Raw genomic sequence first — 22,640 nt, 5'->3', positions numbered from 1 at the left:
TTTTAAATCCACAGCAAAGCTAATACTTGAATTCTGAACTCATAAATTGAGTCTTAGCATTAGCTTCAAACACTTCTGCACACAACCACTGGAGGTTGGTTAACTTTAAAATGTAGATAAACATCATAACATCCATCCATCCTCTTCCGCTTATCCCAGCTGTCATAGGGCGAGAGGCAGGGTACACCCTGGACAGATCGCCAGTCTGTCGCAGGGCTTAACACACAGACAACGATTCACACTCACAGTCACACCTTTGGGCAATTTAGAGTTTCCAGTTAACCTAACCCCACTAACTGCATGTCTTTGAACTGTGGGAGGAAGCCGGAGTACCTGGAAACGACCTGATGGTGGAATTGAACTCAGGACCTTCTAGCTGTGAGGTGCTAACCACTGTGCGACCGTGCTACCCTAAAGATCATAACAGATTCCATCAGAGGAAGAAGGTGGCCTCGTCATCTGATTCATGTCATTTTGCATCACGTGGATGGCCGTGCACGATGGTGATTGGATACTTTTAAGTTGGTGGTATCACAAAGATGTGTGCACAAATTATCCTCGGCAAAAGTTGACAGTATGTGAAGGAAATGTAGGAACGTAGCAACGATTATGATGATGTCAGCAGGACAAAGTAGAAGGAACATTTTGAATCCATGAAAGCAGTCCAAGGAACTCCCAAGGGGCTGATCAAACTAAGCTCTGAACCAGCAAGATATCTGGAGAGGAAATTACAGTGACAAATTAACACTGGTCAGTGTTTGGCTAACATCTTTTACAATAGCTCTAGGTGATTAGAAAGAAGACATGCATCTTAATAATTCATTTTTTCTAATATTTCTGATGACTCCAAATTCATAAATGCTTAAAAATGACTGCATTTGAATATTATTTTCAAATGGAAAGAAGCTAGACGATGACCTATCCCACGCGGTCATATGATCATTTATAATGGACCCAAAAAGGACTTTTTAGAAGTTTCCTTTGATTAATTTGTTTGTATTCTGGATTATAGACATTAAAACGTTAACACGTGTCACGTCTCAGCTCATTCTGAGGGTTTCAGGTAAATTCCCCAAATAAAACTGTAGCTGCAACAATTTATTGTCTGCTTCTGGAAGTAAAGTAGCACTGCAGTTTAAGAAATTGAGTGTTGCATGTGTGTTTTACCTCTTCATTATCCACTTGCAGTAGGAGGACTTTTGCTCACACATTCGTCTTTGTTGGGTTTGTTATTACCTTTGGGAAAATCCATCACACCACTTAATTCAGTCAAGTAATCACCTGCTTGGAGTCATTTCTTATGCATTCGTCAGCTGCAAACAGAACAACTTGGCATTTTGAGCACATTGTTTTTCTTAGAGCTAACCAGGCGTCGTTCATCAAGCTTTGTGCTGACCCAGTCAATGCTCAGGTGGCAGGCGATAAGAATTAGGGAGCAACATGAAAAATGCACGCAGGTAACATTCCTCCTTTTGGTTAACGCCTCATATAATTTGAAGTGGGTGTGGACTGATATTAATGGAGCCTTTCTAGACACCACCACCCCCTATATCTTTAAAATCTACTGTAAATGATTCAGTTGTTACATAGTTGCTTTATTCTGAGGTGTGAATCTGCGCTGTTATGCAGACATACTGCCGGGTTGTGAGGTTTGTGTGAGAAATGCTTTTCAATACTGTGGACGATATCACCTTGAACAACTATAGCAGTGTTTAGCAGAGGGTACAGTGGTTACATAACACACACACACACACACACACACACACACACACCACACCACAAACAAAACTAGCAGCAAATGAGATCTGAGAAAGCAGATCGCCTAGGAGAGCCATCATTCCAGCTGCAAGCAGAGCCAGATATGCCAGGAATACAGACACAGTATTAAATTATCTCTGGATTTGATTTGTCTGATAGATATTTCCTCTTGGATACATTTAATGTCATGGTAGTTTAGAAGTTTTGATGCTGTGCAGGTAACGCATGGTCTACTGTATACAATTTGCCACAGTAATGCATGTGTGTGGGCTTGGTTAAGTTCAGATGTTGGATATTTACTGGAAAACAGTGGCTACTAAATTGTGTTACTCACAAATTGTTATTTTGTGATGCCTAACAGGTGAACAGCTCATAGTGGGGCCCTGAGAACGGTGAGTCCAGGTGAAGCTGACTTACTGGAGTGATTTTATTCAAAGCTAATTTACTAAGACCACCTTACAGAAGGAAAAAAGTTGCAGGGCGTTGGCCGTGGCTCTGGAAGAGCTCCTGTAGATTCTGACAAAAGGCCCACAGCTATAGTAGTTAGCCTGTATCATTGCCACTATGCTGCATTTCATTGACTCACCCTTTGCTTTCATGCTTCCTGCAGGCTCACACGAGTCTCTTCACTACTATATTAGGCCCCAGTCACACGAGCCTAGACACAAGTTGTCTATTCCTTTACTGGTTGTTGAGGGTTTGCTGGAACTTCCTGGCTGAAACAGGTTGCACAGAGAAATATAGCGTTACACTGAAAACGTCCTAGCATTTGCTTTGGTTGCTAGCAGACTGGCAAGTGTTACACAAAGTGGAAACAGAGCAGCAGTCGCACCTTTTTAAATGTGTTTCAACAATCACAGCTTTTACTTTGAAAGCGAGCATTTTTTGTTTCTGGTTTGCATCGTACTTTTGAACATTTCCCTACTGCTCGGTGGTTAGTTAGCAAGTCTTTGGAGACAAGTTTGCATCTTTCATGCAAGCTGTGGACGATCACCGCAATATGCTAGGCACCAAAGCAATCACAAGGAGGTTTACGGTCCATCACCAGCTTTGTGGCCAACTTTACCCAGCAACAGTCAGCAACCACTCCCCAAACAACAGACCAATAGGTCTCTGTGACCGAGGCCTTAACACTGAATTTGTCGTTACACTTTTGGTAGAAAATTAAAGAAAAACTAACGACCTTTTAGCCTCAGTGGGGTGATATGCTACATGGTAACCATTATACCTGCCACATGTTAGCTTGATGCTGTGAGCATGCTGCTATGAGCGCCACCCTTAGTGCACCGCTGTGTGCAGCACTTAGTGCATAGTCTTCTTACATCCATGTTACACAGGCCCTGTAACGTTTATAATTTCAGTTTTATAAACAGTGGTGGGGCAGCATGTGTTCAGCAGGAAGTTGTATGTTTAGTGCAGGGAAAATAAATTCTGTTAGCTTTTTTTACACAGTTATAAACTTTATAGCTGTGTGGATTAAATCTGAGAGTAAAATGTCAGAGAAATGCCAAGTGGATGATATTTCCCCATTAAATAATACCCTTCCTGTGTTTTTCACCCACTTTGTTCCTGTTCTTAAATGTGGGGCCTTATCGAACACTTTCAGGTGATACGATGCAGGTGCTGCTGTTTGTAATGAGCTTGGTAAGTCCAGTTTTAATTGGAATAAGATGCCGAAGAATCTAAAACTTCCCTCGCCTTAATCCGAAGGTCATTTCAGCTGCTGTTGTTTATGGATTTGTTTGCTTTGTTTTAATATAATTTCATTACTTTTCTTTTTTACTGAAGTCATTTTTGTAGATTTTATAAGATTTCTTATGTGTGTTTTGTGGTTATTGTTGTGGTTTGTTTTGGTGTCTCTGTCACTTTATTACTTTTATCACTTTACCAAGCATGTTTCAAAATATGTGAAACAGTAAGATATATATAGATCATTTGATTTTGAGGACATGGTTCAAATTAGGCAATAGATTTTCATTTTTCTCCTTCCTTCCATGCATAATTCCCTCAACACTGAGTGGCCTTCATGGGGCTTCATCAAACAATGACAAACTGCCCAGAGCACATCAGTCCAATGCAACAAGACAGGTGAGACGTGTCTCCTTTGCACGTCATTTAGCCAAAGTCATTGGAGAGCAATGATAAGCCTGCTGGTGAATGGCTTGAATGAATGGTTAGATGTGGCCGCAAACCTCATTACGAGGACAAACCACGTTCGGCGGGAGGCTGATATCTCTTGCACAGGCGCACTTTGCAGTCTTGAATTTGAATAGAGAAAGGAGTAATGCTTAATGCCTTTCCCTCTGTGGGTATTGGCTTGTGTGGGACAGCGACCCGTGAAATGAATATTTTTGTGAGATGAGATTTGTTATACACAAAGAGGAAGTCCCGACACAGGAGAGTAGAGGTATTGTACGTTCACGACGTGTCGAGCTCGGAGAATGACAATACTTCCGAAAAAGGAAGAAGATGAAGAGATGGGAGGAAATAAACTGGGCTTACATAAGATTACACAGAGAATCTGAAGCTACCTGATGTAGCAGATTGTGCAAGTCTGTCAAGTGTTCTGCATAATTTTTTCTTCTGCAAATGCTTTGTGAAAGTAGCTGAGTGAACTAATGACTTGCTTAATGAACAGTGGTGATTTTAAAATAGCGCTACATTTATTCATAAGAAAATTGAACGAGAGCTCCATTAGTCTTTCTCTGGAAGAGAGAAAGACTCTTTTTAAAAACATATTCAAAAATAAGCTGTAAACAAAAGCGCCCACAGCTCACTGTGATTAAACGAACTGATTTTTTAAAAATCCTTCTAAATACTGAAACTTGCAATAATAGATTCAATGTATAATTTATAAATGCTTTATTGAGAATTCTTTTTTTTTTTTTTTTTAAAAGCAGGTAGTAGAAATAATGATGAAATATTTGGTGACTTGACCGAGTATTTAAGATTATGACTCTGAATGGCCTTCATGCCATGAAGAGGCTGCAGGCGGGTTGGGGATTTGGTGACACTGCGCTCTGCGTTTTTTTTTTTTTTGTTGTTGTTTTTTTGTTGTTTATCATTTTCCTAGTTTGAAAAACAAAATTGCAGATTGCAAACTAAATGTTGCAGTGCAATGAGCAGGATGCACGTGCAGACCAGCGTTATTAGTCCAGGGCGAACGTAATCGATCGCGTTCTTTTCCTACTTCACATTGAAAATTGATTTTTTTTAAATCTTGTAAATTTGTAGAAACCAAACAAGCACATATTTACAATCAGTCTTCATTGTCAGTCTTTCCATGTTGCACCAGTTTAGAGTTGTAACTTGTCTGAGGAGCTACATTATCATATATTCTACCTTCTGGACCAAATTGCTCCTGGAAAACATGAATATCTTTCGGCGAGGACGCTAATGAGCGCTTACACATATTGTAAGTATTTTTTCTGAGCTGCAGTTTCTCATCAGACTTTGTAAAATATAACAAATCGCTTTATTTCGCTCCCAAATTTTTCCTGCGCAAAGGGACTGAATCAAACTAAATAAGCGATTTTCTGACGAGGAGGCAACAGCCACAGTCAGAGCACGAGATGCTCGGCTGGTTAGCAGATGAACTGTGAGCTTCAAGGTCACACTTTTCCTTCCTGATTTCACACTTTGAGAAATCAAAGTTTATCTGATGGCTGTTTATCAAAATTTACTCCAGTGTTTTATTTCTGGCCAAATTCAATAAAGATGTTTAAGTATTTGTAATTAATGGTAAAAATGTGTTAAATTTAAAAGCAATTGTAAATCCTTTGACTGACTAACAAAGAGTTATTTTAGGTTGCAGAGCTAGCACCTTTATATATAATGTTCTTATATATAAATAAGGCTGCTGCTTTGTCGTTGATAGAGATGGACTTAAATATTCGACCTGTTGCTAGTAAAGTCATATAAAGGAATGCAAAGTGTGTAATGACATCGTCCAAAAATAACAGCAGCCAGGGGGCAGAATTGAGTTGACTGCAATCTACTGACATCTAGTTGTGAACAATTATACACTATACCTTTAACCATGCAAAAGCTAATGCTAATTATATATAATTATTATAGCTTAGTATTAAATGATCAATAAACATATTTTTAGTCCACTAAAACTTTTGAAAGGCTTGCAGGAAGAATATCTGAAGAAATCTTGAGCTTGGCAGTCAGTGCTGTGTTTTTGCTAAAACTGGGGAAGGAAAAAAAATAAAAAGATCATTTTGAGTCAAACAGCATTAATTTATGCAGTGAGAAACAACAACAGTTATTTTTACCACTAGGGCTGGACTATATCATACCGTTCACGGTAATACCGGTGTAATTTTGGGGAACGATAGGAAAATGAAATATCGCGATAGAATATGGTTAAAACGCACATACGCACATGGCGGCGACGCAGAATGAGGAGAGCGGAAGCGGATCGTTGAATGAAACGGATGAACCAGAACTGGTTTGTAAAAATGCTGCAGCTTCAGTGGTGTGGAACTGGTTTAGCTTTCGTCCGTCAGATACACAACAAAGCACTATTTTTGGTAGCCCATGCTAGCGGGCCGTCGTTATTACCGTGTTGTTTGGAAAATACGGCACACTTAAAATCAATCCTTTGATTTTTCTGAAAGTCGACAGTGCCCCTTATAATCCCGTGTGCCCTATGTATGAATTCTGGTTGTGTTCACTGACCTCGAAACGAATTTATGCACACGGCGCTCGAAAATCTATCAAATGTTTTAGTACGACTTTGCTAAGCTACGAAGCCGCACCGCTTGATGGATTGTCGGAGCATTACGGCTATCGTAGGCGGGAGTGATACGTACTGTGCTTCAACATAACATTACCGTATTGTGTGTGTATAACCTGTTTTTAAGTTATACATGGTTATGCTGAGGATATGTCGGCCAGTTTCCACTGGAAATGCCTTTTGGTTAAACTGTCAGCGAGGAATTTGCATTTGCACTGTTACATTTTTATATAACTTTAATGCACATAAAAAACAGCTGCTTGTTTAATACATTGATGGGATTTTTTGCACTAATAAAGTTGTGGAGTTGTAAAGTATCTTGTCTAGTGTCAGTTATATCGTCACTTATATCTTTATCGCAAATTTTCAAATGTGTATCACGATAAACATTTTTGGTCATATCGCCCTGCTCTGTTTACCACAAATAAGTCAGCACGGAAAGCCAATATTTGTAACATGTAACAATGCTTTTATGAAAACATCAGTCTCATAAAATATAATGTGTGCTGATGTCACTGTAACGTGTTATCAGCTTTAATAAATTAATAATATAAAGTTCATAAGTCCAGTATTGGTTTGTTAGCACGGTGGCTAGCACTGTCACCTCACAGGAAGAAGCTCCTGGGCCGCCAGGCTTGTAGACAAGCTGTGGACCCAAGTGCAGATGCCACCCGGAGGCGAGGAGTGAAAATGCAACAGCAGCGTTTTATTTACACAATGCAACAGATCAGAAGGAACTAAGGAAACCCTGGCGACGGTTGAAACTAAAGAATTCACTCAATTAAAGTCTTTTGTTGGTGAGGCATTCAATGTAATATAGGAATTCTGAGTTGTACCTCACTTCTAGTTCTCTTGAATGCTTTCATAGCTAAGGATAAGGTTTGTTTCTGACTTCCTGAATTAGCGTTAAAGGTTAGTCTGGTGTTTTCCTAGTTTCTTTGCCCTCTTAATAAAGCACGGTTTAAGCAATCAAATTCTCTGGTCACGCTGGTCATGTCTCCGGGGTGCCCCCGGTACAACAGCCGTCCCCCAGCTGTGTGTTTTGACAACCGATTTACAATAAAGATCAAATGAAGCTGTGAAAACATGAATCCACCAGGTAACATGTGATCAAACGTTGCTCTGACCTGAGCTCATTATAAACCCAGACAAACAGCCATTCTGACCTTGTCGTGTCCCCTGGTGAGCTGCAGAACAATATCAGTATTTTGTATGTACCCACCTTTTCGGTGAGAGGGGATTGACTTTTTTCTGTGGGTTCATATATCTCCCCGCTCTACCTGGTCGAGCGCTGTTAGAATGCACGTGGGTTAGCTGGCCGGCTCTCTTGGCCAAGACTATAGATTTGGATTGACAGCTTTTCCATCCTGTCTGCCGCTGTTAATCATTGAAGGATTTCGGCTGCCGGCAGGCAGCTCTGCCAAGCGACCTTGAGCCCTGCTGGGGCCGAAGGACTCTAACTAAAAGCCTGTTCCCTTGTTACAGTACAGCAAGCAAGAGACACTTTAGCCAGGTGGCCCAACTGCTCCATAAGAGAGATTATAGCAAAATGTGCCACATTGTCAGAAAGAGTTTAACATGAATATCCATGTGCGGTTAATAGAATGAATACTCCTTGTGCATCATTTGACTTCCTGTGGGAATGCAGTGTCCGTCATCACCTTGGATCTCCGCTGTACAGATTTATATAGCTGGAAAATGACCGAGACAGCACAATAAAGAGAAATAAAGTAAGGAAACAAAAGAATATGACAGCTGTTGTTAGAGATGATTCAATAGTTTGTCCACAGCAACTCTGAAGAAGCTGGAGAATGATAGCAAACATGAAATATTTGTTGCCAAGAAGGGGAAAATATTAAATGTTGTGCAAAAGAGAAGTCAGATGGAGGTCGTGCAGCAGACATAAGCCTTTCACCACGTCCTACAACGATGCTCTGCTCTGTCTATGCTCTCCATAACTCTCCATCTGTATGAAAGCAAAAGAGCAGGATCCACACTCCAGTCCCAGGTTTTCGCTCCAGCCGTGCTTTTGGAACCAGCAGCAGTAAATGCCTGTTTTGCCTGCCTCGCTCCTCTCTCCCTCCCTCTCCTCCTTTGCTGCGCGCTACTCTGCTCTGCTGCAGTGGATGGTCCTCACGTTGCGCTCGCAACTCGTCTTAGTGGAGGAGATCTGAGCATCTCGCAGCCGTTTTGCCACCCTTCTTTGCCTTTTTAGCCGTTCCTTTTGCCAGCCCCTTACCTTTTCTCAGAAGGTTTGGATCAATGTGAGGCAAAAGTCATAGGATAGATGAGAGAGCTCAGGAAGTCTTTAATCTCATGCACTATGACTGTCTAATCTTCTGCTGTCTCCAGATGACAGAGAAGCTTGTGGTCCTAGATGCCTCCTGCTTTTAGACTGTGTGCCAGGTAAGTTGTTTCTCTGGCTTCATGTTCATTCATGTTCGTCATGTGTTTGTTGTGGCAGGTTACAGAGAAGCTCCGTTTACCCATTTCTCCCTGAAGGAGGCTGATATGTTGTCATGAGGAGATATGTTGGTGGAAGTTATGTACAAACACAAGTCCAACACAGGCTGTATGTAACATATGTGCACCTGTCTCCAGTTTTGTGCTTTTAATAGACCAGCTGAGCTTCTGTGCAAAAAAAAAATAATCCTGCAGCAACTTAAAACTGTTAGTTCAAAGACTGAGGCAGCTCTGTTTACCTCCTGGTGCTGTAAAATGGTTTGCACGTTCCACATGCAGCCATAAATGATGTGGACTGACGGTAGCTCCATAAATGTGTGTTTGAGTCCCTCACTGTGGTTTTTGGGGAGGGGAAGCAGTGGCAGAGGTAGTGCATACACAGTGCGGTGCAGCAGGGATGATAACAATGAGATTCTGTGACAGCGCTGTGAGGAGAGGGCACTGCTGTGGGTGTGTGAGCATGTACATGTGGGTGTGGGGCAGTGTTGTATGTGTCTAATGTAAAGTTTCAGCGGGCTGGGCTCTGTGTGGGCGGCTTTTGTGAATGAAGTGCTTTTAGTCTGAATGCATGCGTGTTCCTGCGTGCTTGTACTGTTGCGTGTGTGTTTCCCTTTCAACGCTATCGTTTGTCGCTGCTCCGCTCACTGTGGTTGTGCCCTCACACGTAAGGGCACGCGCTCTCTTTTGGGAAACACTCGTCCGCGGCGCAGCGCCGTCTCCTCATCAGGTATTGGGTGGCGTTCCGCTGTGGGTGGTGACTTGGTGACGAATTACAACCTGGGTTCCCAGGTTCTCACCTACTGGTGTAAATCAGCTGCTTGGTGGAGCGCAGAGCCACAGCAGCCAGTTAGAGGAGATGCTTTGGATGTTCACTGCTGCACTGCAGACAGACTCTCACACTGAATCTACTTAGAGACACGATGTTATTCAGCCACAGACAGCGTGGGCTCAGTAAAGAGGCTCTTTATCTATCACTTCACAGTATTTAAACAGATGGTTGTAATCCAAAGTGACATCCAGCAGGCTGTGTGGTGTTTTTGCAGATGCAGGTGGACCGATCCCCGGGGAATTATCACCCATTGTACAACTGTGCACATAATGCCACTATGCTAAGTAATGACATAATCTAAACGTGTGAACTATAAGCACTAAATGCTTCTTCTGGCTCGTCTGCCATGCCCTCCCCCCGGGCAGTGCTCACTACTTGTACAGGATTTTCCTCACACATGTACTCTGTTGTATATTATTATTGTGTATAATGCTGCAAGCTGTGTGTGCATGTATCAGGACTCCATGTCACACTGAAGTGTCACTGTACTGCAGCTGTATGCATTCACCCTCAGCTCACCTGCTTGATTTTCAGCCTTTGCAGTTAAAACAGGAAAAAAAGCAACCAAGTGACTCAATGCATGGAACCAGTTTAAGTGTCAGTGAATTTCAGTTCATGTTCCAGACCCATAAATAATTGAGTTTCTTCATGGATCAGTAGAGTACATGAGCACACATATGCAAAGCTTGAAGACTTCAAAGTCACAAGTTTCCTTACTAACCATAATGAAGGAATGTGTCTTTTTGCCATATTTATTAGACCAGAATAAAATGCAGCAGCAGAATTTATAACAGTATCCAAAGAAAAACAAATTTAACTCCATATTCTGTAAATTGAACATTAACTCATTCTTAAACTCTTAAACTCTTCAAACGAACGCAGTGACTACAGATAAGATTACACAATCTGCTCTTACCTCTCTTTTACTTAATGCGCTTTAATGTGCCTCCATGATTAGCAAATGTGTTTAAACACGCGCTTCCACTCATCACCTTCACAAACTGTTTTGCACAAAGCCCAAGTAATGAAACACAAGCTGCCAGCATCTTTGTGAAGCAGTTTGCACTGATCTTTTGCTTTAGTATCAGAAGTGGATCCACCACCTGCACCGACACCATCATTTCCCATATTTTGAAAGGTTCATGCATGTTAATAACAACACCCATGTATAAACCAGCTTCATGCTCTGCTAAGCTGCTGGGCCATTACTTTATTCAGTACCAATTTGTTTTCGGCAAGCACTAAACTTGAGAAATCGTGTTTGTAGTATGTCACCTGGCTTACAATAACACGGAGAATAGTAGATTGTCTTGTCAGATAACTGCTCGGTGTGGCTTGTCCCTTTCAGCACCCTTAGAGGAAATTAGGATGAAGCAAGAATTAGACAGATGCAGCTGTTAGCCCCGCAAAAACCATTTTATTGCACAAAATGTTTTTTCTTTTTTTACACAATGATAATGCTGTTTCCTGAGGATGATTGGCGTGGCCTGTGTTTGGGCTGAGGTCTTTTTATCTTAGCTAGTTTGGCCGTTTCACTTCTGTTTGATGCACCGTCTCAAAGCGCCTGCATGAATTAAGCAAATGTTTTCCAGAAGAAGCCAGTAAAGAATGAAAAATGGACCAGTGGGTATTATTTTACATGCTGTGGTAGGACTCGACTTAAGCGGGCAAAGAAGTGCAGGAGACTGATGCTGTCTAGTGTAGCAAGTGATTTATTCACCATTTTGTGGCCCAAACAATATTTACAAAGAAACAAATAAGAAACTCAACTCTATAATTAACTCAGTTCAAATAAACATAACTGAACTTAAATCAACGGAAATTAAGGTCAAACTGCACACAGCTACACTGACCTGAACCTTTCTCCTAAAACACCTGAGTTCTTCTGCTTAAATAGTCCACTTAACCAAACAATTTCTCCTCTGGACTATTCCATTCAGTAGGTAGGTAAGATGAACGTGATTATATTCAAACGTCTACTACTCCTCTTTACTGGCAACATAAACTCTGGTGTAATCAATACATATTACAACAATAAATCTATTTCTTCTCAAACCCTCTAAAATCAACTTTATTAAATTATAAGAGTTCTTCCCCTTCCCCCAGCAGGTATAAAGCAGGAAGTAAAACTACATTTCCTCCTTTTGTTTCTGCAAGACAGGTAGGTAAGGTAAGTTTAAACAATACAAATTAACAGTTGAAATAAAGAACATGTTAACTTAACAAACTTGTAGGAATTGATTTAAACCAAGATGTTATATAATCTGTAAAAGTGCAAAACATAAACAAACCCGGGATAGTAGATGTTTGCCTATTGCAGATTACATGTGAAATATGGTTAAATCAAAACAAGAATGTTAACTAAGAATATAGACAAATGGTCTTCTCACCCACTTTGTCACACATGCAAAATGATAAGTGCAGTAAAGATTGCACAGAAGCCTTCTGAGTGATCTTGGCGGTTCGCGTCAGATACAATCAAACACTTAAAACAGTCGCCGGCTGTAAACAAATCAGAGGGAACATGACAGCATGGAAGGATTCCTGCAGCCTATCATCTCTCTGTCTTGACATGTAGCTGCAGCAGTATGGAATATCACCATCAGCACATTGTAATGTCAATCATTTCCTTCTACTGTACTGCATATTAGGAAACTCCATAATGGCTGTAACAAGGAGCTTTTAATTTAATTGTGCAAAGGCCTGGCAGTCAGACGCTGTGCAGGAAGCGAGGGAGCTTGAAATGATTATTCGCCTGCAAAGGTTGCAGACAGGTTTTGGAAAACACTGATGCTACAGTAACAAATCAAGTTTGCAGTGCCCAGATTTCAAGGTTGGAGGTTGATTTTCAAAAAGGAAAAATATTGCCACAGTCCAATAGTGACCAGTTACTGGAACGACAGAGAAGGAGAGGAGAAGTGGTTGCATACATTTAATGCGGTACAGCCTCGGGGACTTTACTACAAAGGAATGCATTCCTCTGAAGACTTCATTTGTTATGCATCATCATTTCAGCAGCTGACATGGATGAAAGCTGTGGCCGGGCTGTGCTTAGGATAGTCGCTGAGGATAATGCTCCGGATGAACGTGTGAACTGACGCACAGATGGTGGCCCCGCACCGACAATAAGTCACCAGTCAGTGCGGGGCATCCCACTTGCTGCAGATGATGAGCTGCTGATATGAGTTGTGTCCTTTTTGTTGGTCGTGAATGTGTTTGCGTGAGGCGTGCTATCTAATGGGATAATGGCTTTGCTGGGATAATGGTTTTGACTCCAATCAGAGTCCAGCTGACTCCATCAGCGCTCTCATTTTGGAACACTTACCCAAAAACACACATACACAAGAACACAGGCTGGATGCTATTGAGGTTCTGAGCAGCCGCCTCTTCAGAGGAGGCTTCTCTCCCAACAGAGAATCTTGAACTGAGCCCAAAAACAAAAATAAGAGAAGAAGAAAGCCTTCTGTTCTTCTTCTGCCTTGGCATCTCTCCCCCTTCTCCTTCTCTGTGTGTCTGTCACTCACCAGCGCTCTCAGTCCACTATAGCTCTGCTTTTATCTCTCTCTCTCTCTCTCTCTCTCTGTCCCTGGGCAGTCAATAGGTTGCACTGCATCCTGAGTCCGTGCCAGAGCCCAGCCTCTGAGCCACAGGTAAAGCATTAAAGCCAAATGACTCATGCACTGAAACAGAACAAGCTCTTTGCTACTTGAAAGCACTGCTTGGGCTTGCTTCTTAAAAGTTTCACCTGAATAAGCTGCTCCAACTGCGATGCTTTCTCCCTTTAGCTGCACCGACAGTTAGCTGACACACCTTTGTGCCTCAAAGTCAAAGGATGAGGTAGCACAAAGGGCTGTGTGTGTGTGTGTGTGTGTGTGTGTGTGCGTGTGTGTAGAAACATGAATTACAGTTTTTGTTTTCTTTGTTTTTTTAGAATTATTAGGTGGAGAATAAAAATAACTTACCGTTTATCGTTATTACCATTAACACGACGTCTTGAGACGGATCACTCTGATGCTGCATTCACTTGTTGTTCTGCTAAACTCAATAAATGTGCCCTGTAAGTAAATCGACCTGACTATACTGGACTCGGAGTTTAAATAGGCAATTTGGTCAGATCACAAGTGCAATACAGTATTAAGCTGATTATTGCACAGAACTCATTACACTTGGCTTCCTACCTTTCTAGCTTATTAGAAAAGAACATGAATAACCAGTTTATATAAAATTATTTTAAATCCACACTAATGCACAGTCATGCCAGTGCCTTCACTTTGTAGCTCTGGTTTAGCTAAGATTTGGATCTTTGCTCCTTCGTTCACATATTTCCATCATATATTATGGGTGAGGTTGGGTTATATTTAGGCAGCCTGGGGCTATTTGGTACTTGGACTGCTCTGTTAATTTAAAGCACCTTAAATGCAGTTTAATGTAGTATTTCATCATCACATTGTCATCGATTGGGGAGACTTCATTGCCATGGCAATGATAATAACCAGCGTCAGCGCGAAGCTGAGAAATTAACAACTATGTGACGTTTTATTGACTCATACATCCACCTGGGCTCCCTCTGGTTACACCGCACAGATCAGAGTGATTATTACTCCAGTGAATATTAAAATATGTCATTTTTGGGAATTTGCCAGAATGACTAATGCTCTTCTTCATGTGAGAACAGTTTTATTTCAGAGAGCCACTTCTGCGTTATCCTCTTGTCCCCCTGCTGTCCTGGAGATGTGTCATCCAGTGCAAAAACCTTCGTTTGAAGCGAAAAAGTTCACTTTGACATTACAGACGAGTGTCCAGTATGTTCCCAAAACATAGAAAATGTGATTAATTGGGGAAATGCTCACAGTATAATTCAAAAACAATAAAAATGTGTATAACCTATGGGCTCAAAATGTGGTCATAAATATTTTGTACTTGTAAATCGGTTTTGTACTTGTAAAAAAAATTTGTCCATGCGTAAAAAAGATTTGTGTGTGTAAAAAAAGATTTGTGTGTGGACTTAGCCCAAAAAAACCCCTGCAAGTTACAAGTACGAATTTTGACCCTATTTTTCTTCCTTTAAGCTGATTGGTCAATGTCATGTCAATCATAAATTAAACAATCCAATCAGAGAACAGATGGGTTTGGCTGTCGGAGGGGCACTTTTTTGAACTGCAGGTCCTTGAAGGGTAATCTCTATATAAATATCCGATAGCAGTTAGGTCCCCTTACTTTCAGCAGCTGTTGAAAGGATAAAGTTGTGGTATGTCAGTGGTTAGAAATACCATTATTACTTTAGGATTGCCACAACGTCAGGGCTGACCCGGGACCACTGCTGTGAGTCACAGTGCGCAGCATAAAAGTCCTTTCACATCGGACGCAGGATGTGCTGCTAATGCTAATTGCTAACTAAAAGCAAAGGATCCAGAATTTGTTGCTGGCTGCTGGGCTCTGTGGGTTTTTGCAGCAGCTCTACCTGTACTAGATGCACCTGCTCCTTGTCGTTTTTATCTCTGACTTTATGTGAACTACAAGAGTTTGTGGGGTTTTTTTGCTAGTTCTTCAAATGTTCAATAAAAACATATATGCTAATTCATAACGAAGAAAGCTTTGTAATGAAAACACTGCGCTGCCCCCCCCCCGCGTCCGCAGCGCTGTTGAAAAGGCTGTGGAAGTCCCTGTATTAAACACGTAGTCCTGTGACAGAAAAATCACCAAACTCGGACGACCACAGACTGTTTTCCTTCATGGTGATGAAGGAAAACGCTGGGTTGGCATGTAAAAGGGCATTTATTCCCTTCAAAGACCTGGGGTCCGTTTTTCGTACCTCACTAAGTAAGTTAGCTGGATTTGATTGTTGACGATTTCGCGTGATCCTGGATCGTTCGGTTCCCCGAAGCTCATCCGGGACTTGCTGTCATAGCAACAGATCCGTAAGCGTAAACCTGCTCGGGAGCAGGCTTACTTTATGTAAACAGGATTAGATCGCGGCCACTCAGGTATGTCCACTTCATTTATACGAAAGCAACAGCGATATTTTACCACTGTTTTACCATAAATAAATATTATCAATGTAACTAAAGATAATGCAGTACTTGATTCTTTTATTGATTTCATACAGATACATACAGGTCATTTCCTAAAAAAAGGGAAATGTACTATTAATCATTCTATTTCATGTATTTGATTATTACAGATGTAATTCATATTTTAGAGTAGTAATAGTAAATTACTGCATGTAATCAAGATGAGAGACCACGGCTATAAAAGCGAAGGTGGATTTGGGAAGCCTGTCGCAGCCATGTCCTGTCCGTATACGCGAGCAGCCCATTGCGGAAGGTGCAAGATTGATAAGGAGAGTTTTCAGAATTCCGCGTATATTGCGGGATAGACAGGATCCTTTAGCTCAGCGCGACAGTGTGCTCATAGAGAGATATCGATTTTCCCGTGAGGGTATTATTTACTTAACCAACTTGTTGACGAGGGGGTGCAGGACCACCACCTGTCTTTTTTTGCTCTGCCCTTTTCTTGGTTGCTGTTATAAACAAACAAACAGATTATTTCAGAGTCTCTTTTCAAGAGACTAAAAGCAATATAAGTGATAAATATTACCAGTCTGTAGAATATTCTTATATTTCACTTTTACTTGTTCCCATGTTCTAGTGGGTCCTGTTGTGGCTCTAATGTGAAAGAGGATATAATGTAATATAATATAATAAATTTACCCTACCGCCTACTGGTGTTGGCCAGAGGGGCCGATGGCGCGATATGGCAGCCTGGCTTCTGTCAGTCTGCCCCAGGGCAGCTGTGGCTACAACCGTAGTTTGCCTCCACCAGTATGTGAATGTGAGAGTGAATGAATAGTGGCATTGTAAAGCGCTTTGGGTGCCTTGAAAAGCGCTATATAAATCCAATGCATTATTATTATTATTATTATTAAATTACTTACGAGTTTAATTTGTCAGCAACTTTCTGCCAGCCCTCTCTCCTTGCTTTTGCAGCCTTTGCAGTGTTCCCTTGCGTTTTAATTAAACTCTGAAACTCCTGAAATCCCTCAATCAAGAGTTCTTGCTCTGCTGCCGAAAAATACAGAGCGCGCTCCTTCAACATTTTCGCCGACCAATCAGAGGGTTGCCGATCAATGTTTCTACTATCGATGCGTAGCCCCTGTTAAGCCACCCGGTGATCTCACATTACTTCATCCAGCTATACTAATCGTCAACAACAGGTGTGTTCGGAGAACCGGGATAGCGAGCTCAAAGTTAGCGCGATGATTTGATCTTGGATGTAGTAAGCGAGGTACGAAGAACGGACCCCTGCAGTTCAAAAAAAGCGCCCCTCCGACAGCCAAACCCATCTATTCTCTGATTGGAATGTTACATTTGGGATTGACACGACATTGACCAATCAGATGAAAGGAAGAAAAATAGGGTCAAAATTCGTAGTTTTAACTTGCAGGGTTTTTTTGGCTAAGTCCACACACAAATCTTTTTTACACACACACAAATCTTTTTTACGCACGCACAAATCTTTTTTACGCATGCACAAATCTTTTTTATGCATGCACAAATCTTTTTTACGCATGCACAAATCTTTTTTACGCATGCACAAATCTTTTTTACGCATGCACAAATCTTTTTTACGCATGCACAAATCTTTTTTACACACACAAATCCTGATTTACAAGTACAAAATATTTATGACCACATTTTGAGCCCATATATAACAGGCTGTCTGTTAGAGTTGTACTGAATGCTACACAGTCAGTGTGTATTACTGTGTGCTGCACAGGCTGCTTTCTCCATGCTAAACATCATGCACTCATGAGTGTGAAATATCCGCCACCTAAAGTGTGTCAAATACAGTAATGATGCAAGACCATCATCCAGCTCGTTTCTTCACTAAAGTTTAAATTGCCGTGTTTGTTTGACACCGCAACGCAGGGCCTTGCTCCCTTAGTTGCCATGGAGACACCATTAGGCAGTGGTGCCGCAACGATTTTTGTATTTCTTTGCATAACCCCATGCCAAACCATGCTGGTTCTCGGGGACTCGCCCGTGCCAACCGCGTGCGTGGGTGGATAGATGGGTGCACGTGCATGTTTTTGTGACTGAGAGCGAGTGGGAGAGAAAAGAAGAAAGAGATCAAAACAAGGTGGGAGGGATTGAGAAAATTAACACAAAAAAAGGGGCGAAAGAGTGACAAGGAGAGAAATGAATGATGGAGTGCACTGGAAATGCACCCACGCACGTGCACTGGCATATACGTGCTGATCAGACACACAGTAGCTGTGCACGTACGCCCCCCAGCAGCCATGACTGGAGTACACGCGTGCGAGTGAGCACGGTGACTGTGTGGGTGGAGGGATGCCGCAACAGTGCATCTTATTTTGCCTTCAGTTTGATCCCTGCAGCCCCCTCACGGGAGCTTCTCACTGCGTTACTTCAAGCCGGTTCACATGGTATGATGCCAAATGCAAACTCGCTTCCAATTTTGTCGCGGACGAGAAGCTGATAATGACTCCAGTGGTTTTCAGATTCCTGAAAAGTGTAACGACTTGTTTTATGAGAGGAATGGCTACATATTGATGTATGGCACAGCGCAGCATAAAAAGGGCTCATTCAGTTACTCGTGCGTAGGAAATGACTTCTCTTCATAGGCTTAAACTAGTCCCATAAGACTATTTCCCTTAATGCAAATAATTATTGGAGAGGACCAATTTTTTTTTTTCGCAAGCTGCAGCTGTTTCCTGACGTTCATTACTGAAAGACAGATCAGCCTGATTTCTTCTTCTGCTACAAGTCTGAAGTGAGAATGACTGAAGAGAGATGTGTTAATCAGATGCGATGTGTTAAAATATTATGTTTCTGCAGGACAAATCTGGCTTACCAGGTTTGCATGATGTCTGAAGAGACTTTCAGCCTAATATTTTTAATATGTGCACAGTGAAATCTTCTATGTTGCATTGTCTTGCATGCATTGTTGCTTTTGGTCAGCAGATGACACTGTTGGACACATTTCATGAAAGCACTGTAAATGTGGCACGGTGCTGTGGTGGTTAACACTGGAAGGTCTTGGGTTTGAATCTATGAGCTTGGGTGAGGTCTTCAAGTGTGGGGTTTGCGTGCACTCCCCGTGCCTGCATAGGTTTTCTCTGGACACTCCAGCTACCTCCCACAATCCAAAGACATGCATGTTGGGTTGTCTGGTCATTTTAAATCGGCCATAATAGGGTGTGAGATTGTGAGTGGCTGGCTGACCTCCGCGTTGGCCCTGCAGTAGATTTAGTTTAGTGTTTTTGTTTTTGCCTTTTCAGTTTGGACTCAGTGGCTCGATGGTGTAGTGGTTAACACATTTGCCAGCACATGAAAGGTCTGTCATAAAAACCCAGCCTCGGGGGACACAAGCACAGACAAATAGGAGGGTTGTGAGAAGAACAACATCCGGCGTAAAATCTGTGCCAAATTATACGTGTTCATCCATCTGCTGTGGTAACCCTTTGGGAAATAAGGGAGCAGCCAAGAGTTAATTTTAATGGTTTAATTTCCCTTTCCTTTTATTAGTTTTAGCATTAGTTCAGCTACTTTCATTATTGTTGTAATAAACGTGGGTGGTATTGATTAGCAGCAGATTTAAGTTCTGAAGAGAAAATAATAATACACATTAGTCACATTAGTTCTGCTGGTTGTGTAGAAATAAAAATATACCCAACTGACTAAAACTGAAGACATTTCCCTTAATTTTTTATATGTACATTTGTTTATTGTATTTTGATTTGTCACAAGATCAGCAGTGTAGTGTGTGATTCCACCATGTGATATAATGTAGAGATGGAGACCAAAGCTGTGGCGCTTTGGTAGATCCATATGAAAATAGACGAGCTGGTTTTCTCTCTGTAGTCTATAAGTGCAGGACGACAGGGTCCCTTGATGGCACAGTACTTGTTCCAGAAGATTGCAGCAGCAAAAACTGGAAATGATTAGGCTTTCTGCCAAAAACTTTAGAAATACCTGTTATTGTGTTTGTGTTGGACTGACGCACTACCAGTATATCAGTACACAGCTCCTTTTAAAAATAAACCAGGTAATGAGAGGGGATGGAGTCCCTGCTATAATTCACAAAAACACACCTTAAACCTGATAACATGTAAGCTGGTGAAGGTATGTTGTTGTTCTAATTGAGATGATCTTCATTTGATCTGTGAAATACTCAGAAGCCCTCAAAGGACTATTGTAAGACATAATGTTAACTACAACATTTTTAATAACCTATAATATTTATTTACAGTCCTCCTGTCCTTTACGCCTTTCTGAACTACAATATTTATACTGTATACTGTTTATAAGATTGGGGAAACCTGCAGTCAGCTGAGACTGAAGAAGCCACTTGGATGAGTGACGAAACGTTTCTCCCACAAAACGCCACGTCCAGATGAACAGAATCAACTTTTGGAGAATTAATACTAGGATTTTATATATGATCAGTTTCTCTCTATTAAAAGGATACATACCACAGGCTTTCAGGGGATTCTAATTAAACTGCTACTTAAAAAGACTTACTTGACCCAGCTGTCTTAGTTTATTATAGGCCAATCTCCAACCTTCCTTTCATATCAAAAATCCTTGAAAGAGTAGTTGTCAAACACCTAACAGATCATCTGCAGAGGAATGGCTTATTTGAAGAGTTTCAGTCAGGTTTCAGAGCTCATCACAGCACAGAAACAGCTTTAGTGAAGGTTACAAATGGTCTTCTTATGGCCTCTGACAGTGGACTCATCTCTGTGCTTGTCCTGCTACATCTCAGTGCAGAATTGGATACTGCTGATCATAAAATTTTAATATATTAAATAGAGTACGCTGGTGCTATTAAAGGAAATATGCTGGAATGGTTTGAATTGTGTATATATGATAGACTTGGTGATGGAGTTCCACAGGGCTCTGTGCTGGGTCCAGTACTTTTCACGTTACACAATGTTCCCTTAGACAGTATTATTAGAAAGCGCTGCATATATTTTCATGCAGATGATCCAATGAAGCCAGATGCCACAAATCAATTAGTTAAAGTGTAGGCATGTCTTAAATACATAAAGACTTGGATTACATCTAATTTTCTGCTTCTAAATTCAGATAAAACTACACAGCCCTAAACATCTTAATAACATGGCATCTAACCAAACACTTATTCTGGATGGTGTTACCTTGGATTCCAGGAACGCTGTGAGGAATCTCGGAGTCATTTTTCACCACGATATGTCCTTCAAATATGCACGAATGCTATCGTACATCTGCACAATATCTCTAAAATCAGAAACATTTTGTCCCAGAGTGATGCCAAAAATATTACTTCATTTTATAACTTCTAGACTGGATTTCATGATCCTGGGTCTTTAATCTATTATTGCGAGTTTATGGACTTTTAGTTTGCTTCTTAGTTTGCATATTGTTAACTTTCAGTAGTGTATTTAATCTTTAATCCTTATTTTCTTTTGTTTTGGAGTTTATTTTTTCTCTTTTTCAGTTCCCCTGTTGTTTAGTTCAGTCTTTTATCTGGATTTCCCTATTTAGTTACTGCTTATCACCTTTTTTATTTTGGTAGTCATTTGTAGTTTTACTTTCTCTCATGTTGACTTTGATTGTTGTCACCTGCGTTTCATTACCCAGTTGTCTCTACTTTCCTTAATTGCCCTCTTGTGTGTATATAGCAGTGTCTTCCCATCTGTATTTGTCTGTGTTTGTTGCTCTTCATGATGTGACCCCTTCCCCTTTATTTTAATGCATCTTAAAGGGGATGCAGTTGGTGCAGACTATTCAATTCAATTCAATTCAATTTTATTTAGATAGCGCCAAATCACAACAAAAGTCGCCTCAAGGCGCTTCATAGATACAGAGAAAAACCCAACAATCATATGACCCCCTATGAGCAAGCACTTTGGCGACAGTAGGAAGGAAAAACTCCCTTTTAACAGGAAGAAACCTCCGGCAGAACCAGGCTCAGGGAGGGGCGGGGCCATCTGCTGCGACCGGTTGGGGTGAGAGAAGGAAGACAGGATAAAGACATGCTGTGGAAGAGAGACAGAGGTTAATAACAGATATGATTCAATGCAGAGAGGTCTATTAATACATAGTGAGTGAGAAAGGTGACTGGAAAGGAAAAACTCAATGCATCATGGGAATCCCCCGGCAGCCTACGTCTATTGCAGTATAACTAAGGGAGGATTCAGGGTCACCTGGTCCAGCCCTAACTATATGCTTTAGCAAAAAGGAAAGTTTTAAGCCTAATCTTAAAAGTAGAGATAGTGTCTGTCTCCCGAATCCAAACTGGAAGCTGGTTCCACAGAAGAGGGGCCTGAAAACTGAAGGCTCTCCCTCCCATTCTACTTTTAAATACTCTAGGAACAACAAGTAAGCCTGCAGAGCGAGAGCGAAGTGCTCTAATAGGGTGATATGGTACTACAAGGTCATTAAGATAAGATGGGGCCTGATTATTTAAGACCTTGTATGTGAGGAGCAGGATTTTGAATTCTGGATTTAACAGGAAGCCAATGAAGGGAAGCCAAAACAGGAGAAATCTGCTCTCTCTTTCTAATCCCTGTCAGGACTCTTGCTGCAGCATTTTGGATTAGCTGAAGGCTTTTCAGCGAGTTTTTAGGACATCCTGATAATAATGAATTACAGTCGTCCAGCCTGGAAGTAATAAATGCATGAACTAGTTTTTCAGCGTCACTCTGAGACAGGATATTTCTAATTTTAGAGATGTTGCGCAAATGGAAGAAAGCAGTCTTACATATTTGTTTAATATGTGCGTTGAAGGACATGTCCTGGTCAAAAATGACTCCAAGGTTCCTCACAGCATTACTGGAGG

At 41.2% G+C, this 22,640-nt stretch overlaps 1 protein-coding gene across 3 annotated transcripts in view; it reads left to right on the top strand.

Annotated features, from left to right (window-relative positions):
* Positions 1–22,640, top strand: part of dlgap2a (discs, large (Drosophila) homolog-associated protein 2a) — a 211,601-nt gene that overhangs the window by 54,298 nt on the left and 134,663 nt on the right. For 2 of the 3 annotated variants that reach the window (XM_026152471.1, XM_026152469.1), the window contains exon 4: positions 8,855–8,908. The exons of the other annotated variant lie outside the window; for it this stretch is intronic. In XM_026152471.1, coding sequence (XP_026008256.1) covers positions 8,855–8,908 — 54 coding nt within the window. The remainder of the gene's footprint in view (positions 1–8,854; positions 8,909–22,640) is intronic. 3 annotated transcript variants of the gene reach the window in all.

Source organism: Astatotilapia calliptera, chromosome 19 (assembly GCF_900246225.1).
Source record: "Astatotilapia calliptera chromosome 19, fAstCal1.2, whole genome shotgun sequence".
In the NCBI taxonomy this organism is placed as follows: domain Eukaryota; kingdom Metazoa; phylum Chordata; class Actinopteri; order Cichliformes; family Cichlidae; genus Astatotilapia; species Astatotilapia calliptera.
Note: the sequence above shows the minus strand (reverse complement) of the source record. Positions and strands in the feature narration are given on the sequence as shown.